At 42.9% G+C, this 23,933-nt stretch overlaps 1 protein-coding gene across 2 annotated transcripts in view; it reads left to right on the plus strand.

Annotated features, from left to right (window-relative positions):
* Skeletor (DM13 and DOMON_DOH domain-containing protein skeletor) overlaps nt 1-19,014 on the plus strand; it is a 24,904-nt gene extending 5,890 nt beyond the window's left edge. Inside the window, exons 2-15 of one of the 2 annotated variants that reach the window (XM_013310158.1) lie at nt 3,703-3,840; nt 4,956-5,137; nt 5,579-5,741; nt 7,440-7,567; nt 7,646-7,783; nt 13,670-13,769; nt 13,899-14,083; nt 14,288-14,482; nt 14,702-14,845; nt 14,984-15,143; nt 15,233-15,426; nt 15,535-15,762; nt 16,302-16,430; nt 16,526-16,616. In XM_013310158.1, the coding sequence (XP_013165612.1) occupies nt 3,703-3,840; nt 4,956-5,137; nt 5,579-5,741; nt 7,440-7,567; nt 7,646-7,783; nt 13,670-13,769; nt 13,899-14,083; nt 14,288-14,482; nt 14,702-14,845; nt 14,984-15,143; nt 15,233-15,426; nt 15,535-15,762; nt 16,302-16,430; nt 16,526-16,528 (2,087 nt within the window). In that variant the 3' untranslated portion in view covers nt 16,529-16,616. Of the gene's footprint in view, nt 1-3,702; nt 3,841-4,955; nt 5,138-5,578; nt 5,742-7,439; nt 7,568-7,645; nt 7,784-13,669; nt 13,770-13,898; nt 14,084-14,287; nt 14,483-14,701; nt 14,846-14,983; nt 15,144-15,232; nt 15,427-15,534; nt 15,763-16,301 lie in introns of both variants that reach the window. The other variant, XM_013310157.1, reaches the window with a different exon arrangement.
* The last annotated feature ends 4,919 nt before the right edge of the window (nt 19,015-23,933 follow it).

The following is a 23,933-nucleotide window of genomic DNA, read 5'->3' on the forward strand; positions in this document are numbered from 1 at the left end:
AAAGTTAGAGAATAACTTTGTTTTTGCTTCGATAAATTCTTCACATATGAAGACATTAAACTTGATATATTGCTGAAACGAAGTACGTGATTGTGCTGAACATCGGTTGAGTTCATTTTTAGTTACACGCCAATTTAGGACGTTTGAATACGTAATATGTTTTTGTTATTATTCTTAACAACCGACATATGTATATACATATATGATGGCATAACTTACGTAACTTGAATTAATATTAACTTGTTTGTTTTGTTTGATATAATTCTGTGATAATCAATTAGAATGCATTAAATGAACGCAGGCAACCAGTAAACTATATGGGACGTTAAATGACAAACATTAGTTATCACTACGCCATCACTAATACTCACTCTTTATAACGTTTAAAATAAAATAAAAAATTAAATTGGATAACATATTACTTTTGTTTTAGCTTGTGCAATATCATCGTTCATTACTACTCGTATGTAAAACATTATTAAATTGTATATATGTCGAGTAACAATCATTGTCAGAATCAAAAGCGTAAACAAATCATACAATTAGTGGTCGTCGTCGTCGTCAGCTGTGTGAGGTCAGTTGCACACGCACACAATGAGCGCCGGCGGATTAGTGCTGATGGTGCCGGCGCATAATGCGTTACCAGCCAGTTGTTCAGAATAATACATACATGATGTTCTGACAAAAGAATATGTTAATTTGCCTTTTAGAAAGTGTCCACTTGGTACAAATATAACAAACCGTGTACTTTGTTATCTCTGTCTATGTCACGCTGTGAACGGTTTAATTTGTTAAAAATAATGAATCAAATCAATCCATTCATGTTTAGTTACGTGTTTGTAGTCGAGTCCAGTCTTCGTTTGTTTTAGTTCATATCCCTCTCGGTTCAGCAACCACTATATATATATGCACAACATTTTGTTATTATTATTAATGTCATGTTCGAATCTGTATTATCTACGATTACGTTAGAAATAATATAAAAACAATTTTTTAACTAATAGATTTTTCATGAGAATAAGACTTGCATATAACTTACTTTTGAAAGCTTCGACAAACATATGTCGGACAATGTTTAATACAATTTATATAAAACGTATTATCTAACCTATTTATGTAGTGAAATGTTAGAGCTCCAACATTCCGCTTTAATGAGGCTTAATTTGATTCAATGTCAATGATGCGAAATTAAACTTTCAATTAAACTTTCGAGATGTAACAATGGACAATACGAGGTCAAATGAGCCTTCACATGAGCTACGCTCGCTAACATTTAGTTTTTTAATAAGTTGAAACATAAAATTTCGAATACGTTGATAATATTAAATTAGCGCAGATGTCTTCGTCAGTAAGACGCTGCTGTGAATAATAACCGCACTGGAAATAATTATTATACAAAGATTATATAGAATGGCGGGCACTCGAGCGCGTTTAGAAATTCATAAAAAGTGTGTCAGTGTGTTGAACCGAGATGTAAACTTAACGCCACATAACTTCCGTCGTGTGCCGTTACATCGCTCGCCTCACTAACATTACTCTTATTCGTTGCAAATATAAAGTTGTATCAGTTGTCCGCTCAGTTCTACCAACATATCAACACTGTACATATCTCAGTAGGTTATATCTTTGTTAATTTAAAATACCACGCGGAGTGACATAAGTCAACATGCTAATGTACATTTTTCACTGACTGAAAATATGCATTGAATACTAAAGTCTAAAATGTATTCGTGTGATACTTTCTTTGTAGCATATTTAATTGTATAGAAAGAATTTTTTATAGATTAACAAATTAGATTCTTTTTCATATTTCTATGTTGTCGTCTTAACTTTATTATGTGCGGAACTATAAGTATGTTGTAGGCACAATACCGAAGTTGTGTGTTGAATATAATAATGTACATATGTGATAGACACTTTCATAGTATGTATGTGTTACATTTCCATACAATGTCGTTCACTATGTTATTGATGTGTCGTAAATGTCGGACGTCAACTTTCGTGCGCGGAGCAAAGTGGGCCGGACTCTGCGTGGCCGACGATAGTGTTGGGATTCCCCCACACCGCATACCTAGAATATAAAATAAATACATACTATAATAAATAGAAAGAGTTTTTTCATGCTATTGAAATTTCGGCTATGTTTAGTTTAGACTTTTATTCTGTTTGTATTTCACAGCTTAGAGTAAGAAAGGTATTAAACATAACCGTAAATGTATGACAGCGCGCTTTCATATTTACGATATTTAATTAATATCCAATGCGTGAGAATGTGATAGAGAAACATTAAATGTTTATTAATTTCCCAGCACGTCCGTCTCCGCGCTGCAGAACATTAACCTTCATACAGGCGACGCACTCCCGCCATCTAAGTAACCTTTAAACAAGTCGTTCATGCAGTCTCAACGAAGCAAAAGCGCTCTTATTTCCTCCGCATTAGATTTCAAAGTGTTGGCAGAAGTAATTTTGTATTGGGTGCTCTCGGTCCGGCTATTTAAGGCCAGTAACTTTCCTGAGAGCACTTTCTCGCGACGTTACGTGAACATCTCGCCTCTCGAGTCTCCAGTCGACGCAGTACTTATACATCGCTTACGTAATGATCGTAAATTGTAAGCCTAAGTGTCTCTACACTCGCTGTGATCTGCTCTGCCTCTGCGGATAATATCAGCTGGATTTCTTATATAACTTTTACTAATACCACCAATAAATACATACTTAGGAGAATATACAGTCGAGGACGTTAATTTCCTATCCACTAATGTGAAATGTCATAGACAACGTACATACATTATTGATGTTATAGCAACAGTTTACTTTACGATTTTTGGCCTTAAGTGGTAAGCGAATTTAATTCTTAGACAACACGTAGGTACATATTGTTACACAATAAATATTGATACACGTCGAGTATCTGGACGACAGCGACAGTGCGCCAAAAAGAAATAATAAAAATTTTATTTCTCAAGATGAATCAATGTCGTTTTGAAAAGTAACGTTTAGTGTTGCAAGTCCGGATGTCATTAAATAGTCGAGTTGTTGGTGTATATTTAATATGTAAATATAATAAGCGGTGTTTAGTTTAGATGTTGCTGTCGGTGTTCAGTGGCTGTGGAGTGCCGGGCCAAATGTCCGGCGCTCGCCTTGCCCTACATCGGGTCCGCGCCGGTCTCTGCCGGTCCACCGTCTTACCACATTATGATCTCAATATAATTCGTTATCAATACAATATTTAAATGCTGAAGATATAGTACAGTAAATATTACATTAGGAAACTATTTAAACTTTCCTAAGACATAAACTGACTAGAAAATAGCAACACTCGCTTGCTGTTCGCTATATTGTTTAAAATCGTTTAAAAATATATATTAGGTTTTCCTTCTGTCGGTAATAACATCTCATAATTATCGATCATTTTTTATGCTCTATTTAGGTAAAGCGTAAGAGCGTAAGATTTTCAAGCGAAGCTAATCGGTTACTATGGTTACGCGAAGTAACTTTTTACCCGATTAATGCGACTCATCGTCTATTTGTGATCATCCGCGATGTTTTTTTGTTGACTCCGAACATGTTTGTTAGATAGGTATTTACAAAAAATAAATGTTTGATGTAATGACATAATGCGTGTTAGTGTAACGGCATTAGCATATATTTCATTTGTTTACAGTTGTGGTATATTGATGTTTGTGTGTTGTGTTTGTGCAGGAGGCGTGCGGGCGCGCTACCTGGGCAAGGAGATAGGTGCACTGTCGCGGTTGCAGCACGGCGTGCGCGGCGCACTGTTCGCCGTCGACTCGCGCACGCTCTACCTGCATGACTTCCACTACGACGGAGCGGGACCAGGTAACATCAGCTCTACGTTACACATTCAACTCCCGCTACTACTGCTATTGTTTGACCTAATAAAGTTGACACAGAAGATACCTCACTAGAATAAATTACAATCACATTACATATATCTTTGCATCTTCGTATCGCAATTGTTTTGACAAAATCATGAATATCACAGCTCAGATTTCTCTTAAAAAAATTTAAGAGAAATGTTAGCTATATAGTTTAATGAGCTTTGATGTCTAATTCACAAGGTTTAAATAAGCACATATTACTATTCTACATACTACTATGCTACATATGCTACATATATATATATATATATATACAATAAAAAATATCTGATTATTATGGGTGACCTTTAACTTTACATAAGTTCGTCTTGGCAGATTAGGATGCAATATTCTTTGGTTTTTATAATGACAAGATTTATTTGGAAAAAACGATTTTTTAATCAGTAAATATTTGCGATGCGTGACGAGTGAGGCGAGTCAGTGACCGCGCGTTGACAACTGTTACGCATCTCTGACTCTGAATTTGACGCAGTCAATCGATGCATGAAGTCAATTGGTTTTGAAAACATTTTATTTAAAATTAGTTTTTTGAAACATAACCATTTGTCGCCGATTTAAAAGTTTGACGTAGATCGCATTAATAGGTGAATTTCAAACATAATTTTACAAAACGTATTATATTTAGGAGACTAATCCTGCGCTAAATCTTCAAACATATATCAAATAGCTAGGTCTGGAGCTGCAGCATTTAATTCTCTTAATCTATAAAGAGCAGGCGCGGTCACTTCAGTCTCAGTACTGCTGCAATTTTAGTGCGGAACAAAATGTTACTTGCTTTTTAAATACGATGGCCTTACTTAGTTACATATATCTTAACAATAATGGATTTACTTACTTCTACCACATAACATTCAAAAATTATCACAGAGACGGTTTGGTCAATTTCACGTCCCTGCATATGCTTAATTCGTTACTATTACCTATATTTTCATTGCTTTGTAATTTTAAAATTGCTAAACCAAAAAAAAATAACAAGCATGGAAAATCAGTAGTTAGCTGCATAAAGTTGTGTGCAGTGAGTTGCATTAAGTTGTGTGTGTGTGTGTGTTGTAGCGGCGTACTTCTTCGTGGGAACGTCGAAGGCACCATCGTCGTCTGGAGTGAGGCTGCGCGACGAGCGTGGCGGCTCGAGCCCGCTGCGCGCTTACCGCGGCGAGGGGCTCACTTTGTCGCTGCCTGAAGGACAAACGCTGCGCGACCTGCGCTGGTTCTCCGTGTGGTGCGATGAGTACGCGGTCAGTACACACCCGCATCCACATAGCCCTCGTAAATTATTCCTGTGCCCCCAGCGGGCCAGCTCGACCTAACTTGATAATGATGATGTTCTTAGATCAGCAAAGGAATATTTTACAGAGTTTTAGATGAAGGGATATATTGGTATTTATGTAACTAGTCGTTGCACAAACATCAATATTCATAACATTGCGCGTGCGCATTCCCAGTGCAGCGGGTTGCCTACTTACTGTCAAAAGAGTGCAGGTGTACTAATGTTAGGTGCAAACATTTCACAAGCAGTTACTTAAGAACTGATTGTCATATAACTTCGCCGAATTGGTATCCAATGATCAATGCCAAAATAAGACATAAGGAAATAGGAATACTACCGTTGCTTTTCGTCTATTGAATTTAATTTATGTGTATAACGACCTGGCTAGAAAATATTGTGATGTACTCAGGTGAACTTCGGCAGCGTGAGCATCCCGAGCGGGCTCGAGTACCCGCGTCCGGCGCGGCTGGGCGCGCTGCGCGGCGTGCACGGTGTGCGCTCCGAGCCCGTGCTGGCGGTGGACGCGCAGACGCTGCTCGTGCCCAACTTCTCCTATGACGGAGAGGCTCCCGGTTAGTATCGACCAACATAACAAAGACCACTTCTAAACAAAACTCTGTTTTTCCATTGTTTTAGTTATTGATAAAGCATGAAGTCTCGGTCTAATAGCGTAACAAATGGTATCGTGTTCAAGCGCTGTATTATTCAATATAAAAGAAGAAACGTAGCAAGGAATACATTTTAGAAAGTGGTAATGAAGTAAAACAATGTAAACATGTAATGGACAGTCACAGCTTTACAATGATAAACAAAAGTTGTAAAATGTTGTCTTGTAAACACTTTTCACAACGCCGCGCCGTTACAAACTCGTAAACTGAGGACAGTCAAATGAAATTAGGCCAGACAAGAAAACTTTTCACAATTATAATACCTAATTTGAAAGTAGATACAATTTAAATGAATACAAAACTAACAACAAACAATTGCTTTTAAATTAGATAATAAAATAAAATAAGTAAATACATCCATGTGAGAATTACATTACTTTTCTTTAAATAATTGAAGTCTCTCCATTAATGTATTTTTAAATATTTTGTCACGTTTTTTCACTTGGTTTTCTTAGTTCATTTGTAAACAATTAATACAAAGTATAATGACTGTTTCGCTACCACTGCTGGAATGTTCGCAGGGGCTCCACCCTCACCGCGCACAGGTGACGTCACCGGAATGACGTCACGCGCAATCATTGTGCTTTCTTAGTGACAGTTTGTCCATTGTTAGGTGACGCGATGCTGTTAGATTTGTTATTGTGTATTGTTTTAGCGAATGCGCGCTGTCACAACGTGCAACTGTTTAGTGTAAGCGTGGATTTCCGCTGTTCTATTGGAACAGTTATACAACAAAAAATATTGTCCCTTCTTTTGAAATATGTAGATAACTCTTAGTCCCAGAAATGATGAACCTTTACAAATCTAATGGAAACTTAATTGTCTTTTAAATTGTAGGAAATATGTATATTGTTAAGATCTTTGTGAATGTCAAGCGTGGCTCTCTTGGTGTGTTGGGCGCGGGGGGGCGGGGTACGGGTTGCGGGGTGCGGGGTTGGTATCAGTTACGGGGCCGGGCCGGGTCGCATCATCGGGATTATACCCGACCGACCCTCGCGTGTAATATCACGCCAACTACCAAACTGATCCCTTCCCCGGTGCAGGCTAATCATACAATTTTTAACCTAAAAAGATGATTTTTTTAACCAAGTATTGTGCCAATTAACCTTCATATTTATTCTGTCAACTATAAAAAGTTTTCAATATTATTATATGTTATTTAAGTTTTATCGAAGAGTATTGTTCAAACGATAAAAATTGTTTAGAATGTATGTTTTTATGGTGTCGAGTTAATGTTGCGCGCACAATGGTCCAGCGCCGCCGCCGCCTCCGTCGCCGCTGTTCTGTTGCAAGTTGTAACAATGATGAATGTTATTTTGTGGGATACATTTAAATGCGACACTTTCACATGGGAATTTGTTATTTGACAAACTCTCAATTAATAAGAACACACCTGCAAGTTTTACTTAAAAAACACCGCGGTCTTGTTAAAATATATCGGTATATTTTGTTTGCTTGCCAGTGAGTTGTCTAATGAGCGAAAATATTTTTTCGTTAAAAAGACTGAGAACGCTCCTGAGTGATTGTTGCAACAATAACAGCGTTATTAATTCTTTCCTAGTGCCGTATGTGAGGTATACTTAAGGTGTAATTGTGTTGCAGACGCCAAGTTCTGGGTGGGCAGGGGAGAGACCCCCTCCCCGCAGGGCATCCGTATCCCCGACGAGAACGGCAAGGAGGAGCCGCTGCGCAAATACGACAACAAGACCATCGTCCTCACGCTGCCCGGGGTCAGTATAGTCATGTCATTGAAACTTGTAAACAAAATTATTAGAGTTACAATAAAACATGGCAAATGTTTGTAACAGGAGTTGACAGTGTTTGACATCGGTCACTTTGCTGTGTGGTGCGAAGCGTTCACCGTAGACTTTGGCCACATCGTGCTGCCGCGCGCCGCACTCGCCAACGTCCCACCCAGCCTTAAGATGTTGGGCGTCTCGCCGCAGGTATGTACCGCCATCTAGATTTCAATATTAATTCCGCATGCGGCCAACTTGTATCCAACTTGGGGCCAATATGTCGAACATGCTTAAAACATTCATCCGACAATGTACTTATAATTAACAGGCTTCAGGCAAACGCTTTAAAATGTGTAGGAAGATGTTCACTGTTGTCATTGATTAACTCTTTTGTGTTTCATTAAACTTTTGAAGTTACAATTTTGTTAAAAATCTATTATTTTATTTTGGATTCCGAGCATTTTTTATTTATTTGAAGACGGATTGTAAATATTTGTTAGTTTTTGCAATAGAGTAAGAATTATGTTCGTATATAATAAGTATCAGGAGATATTAATATTAATATATTTAAATATAAACAATAAGGAGATGCATGGAGGGAGTACACATTCATAGTTATATAAAATAAACTTAAAGGCTATTTCATAACTAAACTGTAAAGTAAGTTTGTGCAATCACATTTAATTACGTTCTCATTGCGTAAGTTTTTTTGTTTACATTTTAAAAAGAAACAAACGATGATTTCACTTTCGCTCTAAGAAAATGAACAAAACAATAAAGTTGCTAGGTTTATTTGTAAGTAATACAGAAAAAAATAATTCCTAATAATTTTATTGTACGAGCATAAAATGTTTACAAAAATTTGTTTGCGTAAGATAAGTCTTTTAATAATATTATAAATGCAAATATTTGGATGTTAGGCGGTATTTACAGAACGGCTGCATGGATGTCGTTAAATTTAGGCTATTGATTAATGAATAGCCTAAATTTATTTTTATTTTTTAATTCCACTGGGACGGAGTCTCGGATGACAACTAGTGCATTATATAGTACTGTTAATTAACTGGTAACGAAGTAATCATATAGGAAGTAGACATTGCAACGCGATGAAGATTTCAAATAAAATCAATGAACAACTTGTTTGTTACGAGTGGAGCACGCTCTGTCAGCGCGCGTTGTGCAAGCGGCGAAGCCTTTCTACTTAATCGACGATTAGCTCCAACTTAACCGCTTAACTTTACCCTTGACATGTCTAAGTTAACGTATTCCATTGTCCATACGTTCGCTTAATCGCTTACACAAAACTGAGAAAGATATGATCAAAAATAACCTTAAAGCTTAAATATTCAATAGTTAACTGAGCGGAAGTTACGTCAAAGTATTCAATTTGTGTTTCATTGTTGCATAAAATGCAACAGATAACGTTTATTGCTGAGCTCCATGTAGCTTTTCTTTCATATGATTTCCATTAATTTGTACAGAGTTAGTAGCTAGGTGGCTCTCCTCTATTAAAGTTGGCCATCGGTTCAGCGAACCTTAGCCGGTCGTATACATAGTGTTACTAAAACATGTCTGCGAGGCATCAATAGAGTTACAGATGTATTTATGTAACATCTGATAGACGTTTGCTCGTTTGCTTTCTACTATAATAATATATTGACTATTTTGATGTCGTCAGAAAACAATGAACGCAAGAAACATCTTTGTTAGTGTTATTACATGCAATTAAAAACAATTTGTTTTCATTTAGAAACAATAGACGGACGCCGTTGTTGTTGCGCAACATGTCGTCCAACTTGTCAGTGGATGAGAGGCGCAATTAACACGTCTTAAGTTTTAAATAAAGCGTTCCAATGCAAAAACTTTAGGACTTACTTAGTTTCTTATCAAATTTAGGTATTGCAAAACTACTCGTATTTCCAGGCAGTCAGCCGTTCTTCTTATTTATATGTAACATTTTGTACGCATCAAAAAATACATGACACAATGAATGTTTTCTAAACCACATATTCATTTAACAAAGCAGAGGTCTCGTGTCACCTGACAGCAATTACTCTGTGGCCGGCGCTTGTTCCGCTGAGGACATGCTCACCGAGATGCTATTATATACAACAAACTAAATGTTTGCCACATCAGAAACTTTCACTTTTCAATACAACTGAGTGAAATTTGAATGAAACTTATGCAAATATCACGTACGTATGTATGTAGTACAACCTCTATGTAACTAGCCCATTTAATGTTTATCAAAATGTTGTAGATTTTCTGCGAACATAAACATTAATTTAAATTATAATGTTGAAACATAAATAATAGCTTCAATGTCTTGGGATCGATAAATGAACATGTCCTCGTGCAGAATGTTGAACGTGGTGTTGATTTTATAATTTTGATTAATTATTTATTCAAATCTAGTTTTTCTGTAATATTTAATTTTGTCGGCATCTTTGTGCCGAACTCAATGTCGAGAACATTTGTGTCGTCCGCGTTACAGATAGATGTAACCGCGAAATTTACTCAAATTTAATTTCGAAACGATTTATTGGCATACTTTAGCCTCGTTATTGCATCCTTCGATATGTAGTCCGATGTTAAATGGCCTTAATTACAAATAGAATAGATTGATTATTGAAAATTCAATTATTTCCTCTTGTTATTTGTAACAATGACTCATTACAGTGTCATTGTTGTCATGTTCATTGATTGCTATGGAGATGAACACATTGATGTGCTTCAATTAAATTGTTTCCACAGTCATGATTCAATATCTTCTGTTGCAGTTTGGTTTTGTTTAACCTTAATAAGCTATTCTATAATAATAATTTAACCTTTGCGCATACCTTCTGTATAATCGTGGGTGAGTGGCGATGGCAGCGCCCTGACCCCAGCAGCGGCTGCTATTTGTCAACATTATTTATGTTATATGTTAATCATGCTGATTATAATTCTTCATTAAAATGATATATTTCGTGTGTCGCGTTGTCTTCTACACGATGTATCGCTAATATCAAACATTCCACATTTTCATTTGCTAGACACCATGTTAACCATGTTACTATGATTTTAATAACATAACCAGGAATTGCAATCGGCTAATATTTTAATAATATTATACCAACGATAAGTTCATCTTAAAGTATTCAAAAAGAAGGCAGACGTTAAAGTTTGACGTGCGATAAAGTTTGAGCAAATTTAAATTGTGCGATTGTTCATTAGCTTCAAGTCAACATCTCGTGTCAAATCATTTGTATAAGATAGCAGCGCGGCAAGAGACTTCGTGACGACGCTGACGTCGCGAGCTGCGAGACCTTTGCATTCCGCTCTCGTAACATATTGCTTAACCTTCACGATGAGGGATAATATTTACTGAGCTTACAACTCACGCTTTGACGGCGGCGCGGCGCTTACCATTCAAGTCTCGGTAATTGTTCTATTACTGCGGTTATTACATACTGTGCAATCTGGTGAGGCGCGGTGCAACAGCTCACGCTGACTCATGACACGCTTCAATTGACGCTTGCAAATGCGTCCACCCGGTGCCCTCTAAGCTCCCGCTCCCGCGCAATCATCCGTGTCACATCACTTCATACGCTGCGGAGGTGATCTCCTGATATCGAGCTTTGTGCATCATTATCGTAACCGAGTTGAGTGTGCGACAGGTTCCTGAGCGCAGGTTTACTGTTGCAGAGCCGCAACAAAGCGCTGGCCGGTCCCGACCGTCCCGCCTCGCAAAGCCCGCCCCGCCCCGCCGCACCCCTCGCGCCTCTCCGCGCGACCACGTACCGGCCCGTGCGCCTCGGCGCCGGCCCGCCGCTCCCGCTGCCCGCTCGCCCGGCGCATCGCCCGCATACACGCAGGGCCGACACCTACGTGGCTTCTCCCCAACAACTCCTGGATAATCCGAGACCACTAAACAAAGATAGACATGACCACGAGGTGCCGACTCCAAAACAACTGAAACACGACGAAAATCAAAACGACGAGCGGCGAAATGTACACTTTGACCTCGCAAATGATCAGCCACAGTATCGTGAGCAGTCGCCGAAAATCTCGAACTATCAGAGTGCGCAGCGCGAACGAGAGCAGCGGCCCGATCGTTACCGGCACTTGAACAGAGAGAACCAGGAGCTGCTGCGCCAGCAGGAGCTGTACGAGCAGCAGCGCCGGGCGCTAGAGCAGCAGCTGCTCAGGCAGCAGGAGCATTATCGCCTCGAGCAGGAGCCCTACAGGCACCGGCTGTTGCGGCAGGAGTGGCAGGACTTCCCCGACTTCACAGTGCAACGCAGCCTCGTCCTCGACCCAGAGGCGACGGGTCCGCACCCACAGTGAGGCCCCGCACCCCCGTCCGTACTCCGTGACCAGCGCCTCACAGCTACGAAACACTTTTGCAATCTTCCCGTTATAGGTTTTTCTTATACCGTTCGTATCGACAGAACATCTCGAGATCCATCAATTATACATTGCGTCAGCGCGGCCGCGGCGTCTGCAGCGTCTTTGGCGTCTGTTGGCCAACTCCATATAACATACATTCATAAGATGCGAGGCGTGGCCGCCCTTCTAATCGTCCTCTCACCGGCGACACGGCGACCTCCACCACTCAACATTTGTTTCTGTGCGACTTGTTTGCGGGAAAATTAAACAATGTTTATTTGTTTTTATAGTTCAAAACGGCCAGTAACCATCTTAAAACGAATACATTTGTTTGGGAATGACACGTTTATAAAAAATGTGTAGAAAATTGCCAGTTATTTTAGTTGTTAGGTTTAAAATATGATGTACTTGTGGGTAACAAAAATGTCGAGAATTATTCTTTTTATAAAGCGGTCGCTGTAACATATGATGTAACAATACTCAGTACAAAGTCTCCAGCTGTGATAAATGTCTCCTTTATTTTGGAAAATCCATACATACGTACATTGTGTACTTTATCGATGTCCGGTTATCTACCAGTACTTACTTATTTACTTGTTTTAAGATTTCTCTTATATTTTTCATGTTATAAATAATATTAATCATCAAATGGGTGACAATAAAGCTTGCCAAGTTGAAGTTTGTTTTTATTTTAACGTAAGTATTTATGAACTTGCATAAATCTAATCAAATAACTTGAACATATAAAGGAAATGTAGCCTTGTGATGAATACACATGAAACATAAACATTACATTTGAACTATAATTAGACAATGCGCCTCACACTTAGCTTTGACAATTAGACGATTCCAACTGTATTTGTCACAGAGTATAGCTACGCTCGCGACAGTTTGCCGGAGACGGATATTGCGTTGTAGTGTAAAGGAAATTAAAATGGCCAGAATGTGTGCAGAATGCTCGCAGCCGCCTATCACGTAACAATTTCACTTTCTAATGATATATACTTATTGTTTTAAATTAAAACAAGCGAGGAAATTTATAACAAATTAGTATAAATAAACGTTCCAAGTGTACTATACAAAACTCTTGTATATGTATTATAATGATAAGTTGCGTGTACAAAGTTAGAATTATGCGCGTTGCATAATTCCCACGACATTTAAATTAACTATTACGAGTAAACCTTGAAAGCAATTTAAAACTTCAAGCTTCATGTTTCTCATTATGTTTATTACTTATACGTTACGTCGTCGAAAGAAGTACATCTATGGACAGGACTCGTTCCTGGCCAGTTCCTGGCCGGTTCCTGGCCGGTTCATTGCTCTGTTAATTTGGTGGGAACGGATTTATAGTTTGCTTGGTGTTATACAATATATGACACAATTTTGAAAGCTTATACTTAGTTTCATGATATCACTATTTCACTCTCAATGTTTTGTTATGCTTAAAAATCATTACACAAATTTTATCTTACCAGGGAATCGATATAAGATAACGCGGGGTTTGTATGTATGTCGTGGTTTTGCGGCTGAAAGTAAAATTATATTTCAGATGTTATTCGCCGATCTCCTTTATTCTAAACTAACATGCGTAATCAATTTGATTCAAATTTAACCAATATAAACATAGCAATCAAAATATTCAATAATTTTGTTTTCTATTAAAACAAAGTCCTAATTAAAATAATTGTGAACGTGTTGTGTTGGTGTCGTGTTGTGCAGTCGAAGCTGAACTGCGAGGTGTTGCTGGACGAGCTCGCGTTCGAGGTGCGCTGGGCGGTCGCCGGCGATAGCATCGTGCTGCAGCTCGTCGCCAAACTGGGTAATAACATACACTCCTAGCTCCTAGCGTCCCCCCCTACAAGGCAGTACATTCTACTGTTGCTATTTAATATAATTAATAAGATTGCGAACAGGGGAGGACATTATATACATCTTTGTTTATGTATAGAGGACGGTGACTACATGTCGTTCGGCATCTCGGGTCACCCGACACGCTCGCAGATGGTGGGCGGCGACGTGGCAGTGGCGTACATCAACCAGACGACGTTGCGCGGCTGCGCGGAGGACTATTATCTAGACGCGAAGAGTCAGTGCGCCGGCGACCACGGCTCCTGCCCCGACGATCGGTTCGCTGTCAGTATACCACATACATTACTGTTTCTTCGGCCTTTTGTTGTTCAGTGTTTTAAAAACCAGTCAATGGAGGTGCACTTTTTTCATTGTAGCGAAATGACATACGTTCTAATAGTTTAAATAAATCGATTCGAATTCAGTAAGATGGATCAGTCTAAAATGATATATTCAATTATCATAAAAATATGTTTAATGACTTTGCAGGAGAACACGAACTCGGTCCGCTTGCTGAACGCGGCGCTGGTGAACGGGTACTCGATAGTGACGTACCAGCGGCCGCTGCGTGCCGCGGACAGGCTCGACCTGCCAGTACTCACCAACACCAGCCAGCCCGTCATCTGGGCCATCGGCCCGCTCAACGATGGCAACACGGTCTCCTATCACCACCATTACACCAAGGTACTTGAGAGGCATTATGTAATGCACGTAAAAGTCCTTGCACAAAATATTTTTGCTAATGTAAGTAGTGTCTGTGTCATGAGCGAAAAATATATTCATCAATAACATCGGAGACAGATACTAAAAAAATTAAATATTGATTTCATTTCCTGCTTTTGTTTTGTCTCATAAATTATTCCTTTGACATTAATGCGCGACATCATCTTGTGGCATTGTCAGGGGGACAAGTTTATCGAGTTCGGCAGACCGCCGGTGTGGAACTGCCCCATGCCCGACAGCGAGGAGGAGCACCGCCGCGACCACGAGGAGGCGCCTAACAATCCGCGACCCTCGCCGCCGTCACCGCACAAGAACGAACACCAGGTCCGTATACTGCACTGATATGGTCTTGTTTCTTCCCACTTTTGGCATGATTTTTTAAAAGACTCGCTGTTAGAAGAGTGTCGTAAGTAAAGTAAACTATGCCGATTTCTTCTCTCAGTCCGCAACATATGTTCGCAGGTGACGGCGATCAAGCCGCGTCCGGTGCCGACTCCGAAACCGGTGCCGAAGGTGGTTCCCTGGGAGATCCCCGGCATCCAGTGCTACGAGCCGCCCGACGGCGTCTTCTACGCGCAGATGGGCCCCACCGGCGGCAAGCAGGGGTACTCCGCCATCACAGGTCGGTCGCTGTCTGTCGTGCCAGCCGTGTATCGTGGTATCGGGGTGTGAACGTCGGTTTGTGATAATGAGAGGCTGCGTGTGTGTCAGGTCACGTGGGGTGGGGCATCGCGTGGTACATCAACGGGCTGCTGGTGCCCGAGGTGACGCTGGTGCGCGGCCGCAAGTACACGTTCGTGGTGGAGGGCGGCAGCGACCCCGAGCAGCCCGCGCGCTACCACCCCTTCTACATCACCAACGACCCCGTCGGAGGCTACTACCACAAGTCAGATGAGGAGAAGAAGGTGCGGTACTAACACTTTAAATCAGGACTGTTTCACTTTAAATATTGATTGTGACGTAGGTTCGGTCTCATATTAACTAATTCTATTAATATTACAAATAATGTGTAGGGGGTGGAGATCTACGCGGGCGTGCGGCGCACACGCTCGGGCGAGCTGATCCCGACGGGCGTGGGGCGGCTGTGCAACTGGACGCCAGACGCGGCGGGGCCCGAGGCTGACGACTTCCCCAGTTTCGGGGCTTACCAGCGCTCCCTAACGCTGGTGTGCGAGGAGGGCAGTCCCGGTGTCGTCACCTGGACCCCCGACAGGAACACTCCCGACACAGTCTACTACCAGGTACCACGGGACACCCTCCCACACCGCAGCACTTCAATATACTCTACTACTCTCGAGCTTGATACTTTATTTTTTTCCTGAGTACTGTATTATCACAATTCATTTTTCAGAAGTACCCGCTTTATACAACTTTCTTTTCATCACAAATCCTATTTCAACTCCTGTTTGACAGACGTCTATTATCAAATTTATATGCGATTTGTTAAAATGATTCTGGTAGTGGATCTCATGCCTATGTCCATGTCCATTTAAAGCGATTTAAAAATAACTTGCGCCGGTTTTATGTAAACTTTGCGAACAATTTTTAATTACGATAAAATTTGATTTAAGATGATCTGTGCTGTCTCGTCATACTCGTCGCGCCCATTGCATCCTGTATCTCGTATCGTGCTCTGTAAATAACTATTCTATTTTCTGTTTCAGCCTTCCAAGTCTTTGTATCGCATGAGGTTCTGTGTATCTCTCGTTGCTGGGTGACACACTTTCATATATTACTGTGGTGTGCGAGGCGCAGGTTGTAACCGAGTTATCTGTTTCAGTGCTTCACGCATCGCCACCTCGGCTGGAAGATCCGTGTGGTAGACGAGTGCGACTTGGCCGAGGGCGAGGAGAGCCGCCTCATAGAGAGCGCGGTGTTGCCGGACATGTTCAGCGAGGAGTCCGCACAGGTACCCGCGCGGCTCGCGCCCGACGATCACTTTCTAGATGAACGGAAGAAATTCGAAAAAATTATCAATATGAAAAAAAATTATAACAATTTCAGTAGCCCTAAAGACGTCTTCTCCCGGGAGGTCGTTCCTCAGAGGAATCACCTGTATTCGAGCGGAACGGAGTATGAATTGCCGATATCTAAGTTGCAAATAAAGGAAGTCATCGAGGCGGTGGAGAGTCTGGAGGAGATGACAATGAATGAGATGAAGCGGAACGGCACGCAGCCTCCGCCGCACCCGCAGCGCCCCGGACAGTACCAGGTGTACGAGGATATCCGGGAGGCGGCGCCCGAGCAGCCGGTGCTCGAGGGCGACGAGTACGTCGTACAGATGGGCCTCGTGCCCGAGAGCTTCCTGCTGCCTCCCGCCCGCAAGCCCGTCACGCTGCAGAGCGTCATGAGGCCCGGTGCTCCCAGCAAGCCGCCGCCGTCCGGCATGAGGCCACACTTTAGGAGACCGATACCTCCGGAGATCACTTTACACAGGCCCGGGCCACATTTGATCCAAAAGGGCAACAACGGAGGTTATCCCTTGGCGATGCCACATCCTCATCCCTCGAACGGAAATAAAAATCAAAAGCCATTCAATAAATTTTCTAATACTCGTTTACCTCCTATGAGCAGACCTCCTCCTAACATCCCTCCAATGAAGTCCATGCCGCCGCTTCGTTACACGAAGCCGATTCACCAAACGCCACAAATGTACCACCAGGGCGGCCCGAAACCGGCTAATCCTTCGGACCAAGCGATCATATTCGGAAAATTGGGACACAATATTCCCTCACCCACGCAAAGTCAAACTCTTAGTCTGGGCAAAACTGATATTATAGCAAATCAAGTAGTAAAGAGTCAAATAACTCTGCCGGGTACGAGCGATTCCGTCGCCCAACACAGCACGCCTCAGCTGTTTTCTGTGAAGCCCCAAGGACCGGGACAAATTATTTTTGGCACACCGGTAGAGAACCCTGTGCCCCTCGACCAGGAGATGATGCAGACCAAGGAGCAGTCGACCAACTCTCAATACATTCCCGACGTCCACCCAACACCGACCCAACATATTATCACGTACAAGGAACCCCAGCAACAGGATGAAATTAAGTCGTCAGATTTCATCGGCCAGTCCACGGAATCCTCCACCTTAGCGCCGGCTATAAATACAGGTTTCAAACCTGATTCGATCGTTATAGAGAGCGGCTTTAAACCCATTATTAGGGAACCATTGATGGCCGGCGAAGACAGAATCGCCGATTCAGAAGTATCCAATATACACAGAAGAGAAGACACGGACGTCTTAGAGGATTACGAGGACTCGCCGCAGTACATAAATAATCAGGCCCTTCCCCTCCAAATACCCAGCGACAAGCTGACTGAGACGTTTGAGCCTATGTTTATCCCGTCTCCTCCAGATCACCTGCTCTCCACAAACGTTACAACTAAGGAGATATTTCCGAAGAATCATGCAAAAGAGGACAGACCGCATCCCGTCTATGTAAAAACTGAAAGTGAATTAAATGCTTTATTCGGCAAGAAAAATATGAACAAGAATCTATCCTCGGACTTAGTCATGGAGTCCGACAGAGTTAGTCCACAATATTTGCCGCCGGATCCAAAATTGCCCAAAGAACATTCCCAAAAGCTGTCAGTGGAACAAACATTTACGACGTACGATGGAAAAACGATTTCTGCGGCCTCGCTGACAAGCTTACCTGACATAAATAAAGTTAATACCAAACTCTTTTCTTCTAAACTCCCCGCCAATACGGAGCTACTCCTAAAGATGCCCCAGTTCGGCCCATTTAAGGGAGAAATTCCACCGCCGGTGGACGAGCATATTAAAAAAGATTCCCTACACTCTTCGCGCCTGCCGGCGACGCATTTGAGGCTGATCAGTTCACTAGTGCCCAAGGAAAGTAATAGTCACATCAACGAATCCCCCGACACAGGAAATCATAAAGTTAATATCAGACACAAAAATGAAAACAGTAACAAATACTCGATCAATCAAAATACAGAATACGACAGCGAAGAAAATAGCGATGTCGTAAATGAGAAGAAGCATAGATCTAAACGTAATGTAAGAATGGCGCATTTACAAGCGGATCAAGAGACGGATACTTCGGTGAATCACTTTCATCCTGAAGGTGCTGTAGAGGATCACTCCCAAAGCTTCGTAGTGGCCGCTGCCTATTCTGGTAACCGCGGTGTTTGGACTGTCAACTTAATTCTATTAATACTGTGTCTGAAATTATCGTAAAAGTATTTTTGATAAGTATTTATTAACTTATTTATTGATTAAATTATTAAGCCTTGCCATCGAATGCATTTCAAAAGAAAACCACGTCTTAATATGTGTAAGTAAGCGGTAAACCTCGGGACATCGACCGAGCAAATTGCAGTGGTATACGTGAGCGTTCTCGCGGAAGACTGTCGCCGGACTCCACTACTCGAACATTACTTCTCTTGTTACCACATTTTATATGCATAATGCAATTCAATACTCCGTTAGTTGTAAGATTTTGTAAATATTTTTATAATTATATAATAAAATGTTAGAAAACTTTACCTTCTGTGTTTTTGTGATGTAGGTAGCTATAAAATTACTTTGTGTAAATTACCCTATTGAATTGATATTTTGTACAACAGTCGAATTATACATCTTGGCCGTGACACTTGTGTTTCATTGGAAATATTACAGTGGCGACGAGGATTAAAAAAAATACGCGCAAGGTGATATTTTGCGCGGCGTGCAGTCATTTAGTGTTGCGCGGTGTATTTACGCTTGTTAACGAGCGATAATGTCGGTGGGATTAATAGGCGCCTTCGATGTGCGGAGTGCCGCGTGGGCGTCCTACGTGGACCGGCTGGAGATGTACTTCGTTGCCAACGGAATCAAGGCGGAGGTGCAGCTGCCGACGTTGATTGCAGTAATGGGGGAAGAAGCATATGAACTCTTAGTGAACTTGGCTAGTCCTAGGAAGCCTTCCGATCTCAAGTTCAAGGAGGCAGTGGATTTAATGCAACAGCATCTTGAACCGACGCCGTCCGTGCTCGCGGAACGGTACAAGTTCAGGCAGCGCAGACAAGCCACGGAGGAAAATGTATCTGAATACGTGGCGGAACTCAAGAAACTGTCACGGTACTGTGCGTTTGGAAGCAACCTCAACGAGAATCTACGCGATCAATTTGTGTGTGGCCTCCGCAGTGATGTCATACGGCAGCGCCTATTCGCTGAGGACGACTCGTTGATCTTCACGAAGGCACTTAAAATAGCAAGCACGTTGGAAGCAGCAGAGCGGGATGCGGCGGCTGTGGAGAAGCCTCTGGACGGTGGCAGTCAAGCGACGCAGGCTGTGCATGCGTTAAGTCATAGCGGGGTGCGTACTGTCCCTCCCGGGGAAACAAGAGGCAAGGCAAGAGGCAAAGGGACGCGGGGCGGCGCGCCTGGTTTAAGTGACGGAGCGACGAGTAGACGCAGCGGTTCATTCGGTGCGGTAAGCTGGCGCAGCGTAGCGGCCGCCCGAGAGAGAGGCATAAGCCGGTATGCAGCTTGTACAGGCTGCGGATCGACGGATCATCGGTATGCAGTATGTCGGTTCCGTAATTATATGTGCAGCTGGTGCAGGCGGAAGGGACATTTGCGGCGCGTGTGTCCTGAACGCGGCAGCGGTGGGTCCGGCGGGCCGCGAGCCGCCGACCGCGCCGAGCTGAACTACGCGGGAGCTGAAGCAGAAGACTCTGGCGAGGAGGGCCTGGAAGAGAACTTCCACCACCTCTGCCTCAACGATTACAAACCGGTGAGTCTCCCCGTCGTAGTTGACGCGGTTACCATTAATATGGAAGTTGATACTGGCTCGGCCGTATCGTGCATAAGCGCTGATACATACAACGAGTACTTCAAGCATCATCGTATACAAGATAGTGCATTAATTTTAAATTTTTATGACGGCTCAAAAATAAAGCCGCTAGGTTTAATAAAACCAATGGTCCGATATGGTGACCACAAAAAAAGGTTAGAATTGTTTATTATTAGGGGTGGTAATACATCGCTACTGGGGCGACAATGGCTCACTGAGTTAAATATAAAAGTCCCAAGGTTGAGTAATTGTCATAAGATAGACATGAACAATGATAAAGTAAAATGGTCTACGGAGTTAAATAAATTGTGTTCTAGGTATAAGGAACTATTCAGTGGCGGACTCGGTCGCTTTACGGGCGGCCAGGCTACGCTGCGTGTGCGGGAAGGGGCGACGCCGGTGTTCCACCGCGCGCGGCCTTTGCCGTACGCACTGCGTGAGCGCGTCGACGCCGAGCTGGACCGCATGCTGCGCGACGGCGTCATCGAGTCCGTCGACTGCTCCGACTGGGCCTCGCCGCTAGTACCGGTAAATAAAGCGGACGGTTCCTTGAGGGTTTGTGCTGACTATAAGGCAACGTTAAATCCGGTTTTACAGATTGATCGCTATCCCTTGCCGCGAATCGAGGATTTAATGGTTAGGTTAAGCGGTGCTTGTTTCTTTTCAAAGATTGATTTGTCGCAGGCCTACAATCAAATTGAATTAGACGATACAAAGAAATACACCGTTATCAATACGCACAGGGGGCTATATCGATATAACAGGCTCGTTTACGGTTTGGCGTCAAGTCCGGGTATATTTCAGCGGATTATGTGCAATCTTTTACGGGGAATTGCTAATGTGGAGATATTTTTAGATGACGTCATCATAGGCGGTAAAACAATTAAAGAGCATTTGGAGGCATTACAGGAAGTCTTTAGTAGACTACATAATTCGGGTCTCAAGTTAAAATCTAGCAAGTGTGTGTTCCTAGTAAACGAAATTCAATACTTAGGTTACGTAATCAGTAGGGAGGGGATTAAAACGGATCCATCGAAAATCGAAGCTATTGTAAAATTGCCAAGGCCGAGTAATGTTTCGGAACTTAGGTCATTTTTAGGAATTTTAAATTTTTACGGAAAATTCATAAAGAACATGAGTGGCAGGTTGGTGCCGTTATATGAGTTATTAAAAAAAGATAAAGAGTGGTATTGGTCGGCGGAATGTGAAAATGTGTTTATTAAAATTAAAAAAATACTAAGTAGTGTGGACACCCTAGCTCATTATGATTCTAGGAAACCATTGGTAGTGACGTGCGATGCGAGTGGGCGTGGCATCGGCGGCGTGCTAACGCAGATCGACGCCGGCAGCGGTGGTGAGCGCCCGATTGCGTATGCGTCGCGCACGTTGACCGATGCCGAAAAAAACTATTCACAGATACATCGCGAGGCATTGGCAATAATATTTTGTGTAAATAAATTTCACCAATATTTATATGGCCGACATTTTACGTTGCGGACAGACCACAAGCCTCTTGTATCAATTTTCGGACCGAACACAGGCATTCCCGCAATGGTAGCTAGTCGTATGCAGCGGTGGGCTATTATTCTATCGGCTTACTCGTTTGACATTGAGTATGTGCGAACAGATGAGAATAGCGCGGACGGTCTGTCGCGGTTACCAATCGACGGTAATAAACAAAGCGAGCCGACGCCACCCGAGCAAACTTACTTGCATTGTATTCAAGATTCTTTATGTTTAGACTACAATGAAATAAAAAACCAGACGGGACGGGATCCAATACTGGCTAGGGTATTGCTATACATACGAGACGGTTGGCCTGCAACATGCGAATTGGCAAATTTGAAACCGTACTGGAATAGGCGGAATGAGTTGTACGAGGAATTAGGGTGTGTTATGTGGGGGCACCGGTTAGTGGTGCCCGAACAATGTAAAAATAAAATTATAAAAATTATTCATGAACCCCACATGGGCATAGTAAAGTCAAAAGCGCTCGCCCGCAGCTATGTGTGGTGGGCGGGTATCGACGAAGCCGTGGAGCGCGCGTGCCGGGAGTGCGAGACGTGCGCGGCGCAGGCGGACGCGCCGCCACGGCAGACGCCGCGCATGTGGACCTGGCCCTCGCGCCCTTGGACCCGCCTCCATTTAGATTTTTTGGGGCCAATTGGGGGGAAAACATTTTTGGTGGTAGTGGATGCGATGTCGAAGTGGATCGAAGTTTTCCACATGACGGGGGTTTCGGCGAGCTATTTAATTGATCGTTTGAATGAATTATTCAGCCGGTTCGGTATACCGAGACAGATCGTCACGGATAACGGTACGCAGTTTACTTCAAAGGAGTTCGAATATTTTAACCGGTATTACGGCATACAGCACATTTTTACTCCACCGTATCACCCATCGTCGAACGGGTTAGCCGAAAACGCGGTTAAAACGCTTAAGAGGATAATTAAAAAAGCTCTGCAAGAGAAGCGGGATATAAACAGGGCTCTTTGGTCGTTTTTACTTTATTACCGAAACGTGGAACACTGTACGACTGGCGAGAGCCCGGCGATGCTCTTACTCGGCAGACCGATACGTACGCGCCTGGATGCAATAAAACCGGATCGAGAGGAACAAGTGCGTAGCGCACAACAACGGCAGCAGGAGGCGGCCGGCGGGGCCAACCGGACTTTTAGCAAATCCGATACGGTTTGGTACAGACAGTATCTGAAAGGGGAGAAATGGATTCCGGGGCAGGTAGTAGACGTTCTGGGGAGAAGTAACTTTAGAGTAAGAGGCTCCGACGGGGGGGTGGTGCACAGGCACATCGATCAGTTGCGTAGGAGACCGAGCGAGGGCAGGCAATCGTTTGCGTCTGCCCCGCCTGGGTTAGGCGAACATCCAGTCAGTGCGAACGCTCAAGGATCAGACCCCGGGGGCGCGGGGTTGGAGGAGGTCGATTCGGAGGGGCCGGCGGGAGCGGAGGCGTCGCGCGTGGTTGAGCCGCCGGCGTCGCAGCCGCAGCCCGCTCCGGCTTCACCGGGCGGGACGGGTCATGTGTCCCCGGCTGCCGCACTTAGAGCTCGCCCTATTAGGCAGTGCCGATTAATTAAGCCTAAGTATTAATTATTAAGATTGTGATGTTTTACTTTATTTACGTTAAGAGTTTTGTTGTTAACTTGTGTAATTCTCAGTTAGTGTTTCCTTAGTGTTTAAGTAGTTTATCATTATTGTTGTAAGATAGTTTTAAGATAGTTCTTAATTTAGTGTAGAGGAATGTGATGTAGGTAGCTATAAAATTACTTTGTGTAAATTACCCTATTGAATTGATATTTTGTACAACAGTCGAATTATACATCTTGGCCGTGACACTTGTGTTTCATTGGAAATATTACAGTTTTTGTATGGCATGTATGAAACTGAGTGAGCATACTCGTATGTTGTGCCAGTTTGTAATGTGCAGCAGCGAGAGGGCGCGCGTGTCCGCTACTTGCGCAAGGCGTGCAGGCTGGATATCTTGCCGGTGAGGCGCGCGAAGTGTGCAAGCGCCGCCTCGCGCGGATACCTCGCGTCTACCACACGTAGCACCGACTCGCGTCTCTTGCCGCTGCACAACACAACATTCT

The sequence above is a fragment of the Papilio xuthus genome, unplaced genomic scaffold (assembly GCF_000836235.2).
Source record: "Papilio xuthus unplaced genomic scaffold, Pxut_1.1 DF827756.1, whole genome shotgun sequence".
In the NCBI taxonomy this organism is placed as follows: domain Eukaryota; kingdom Metazoa; phylum Arthropoda; class Insecta; order Lepidoptera; family Papilionidae; genus Papilio; species Papilio xuthus.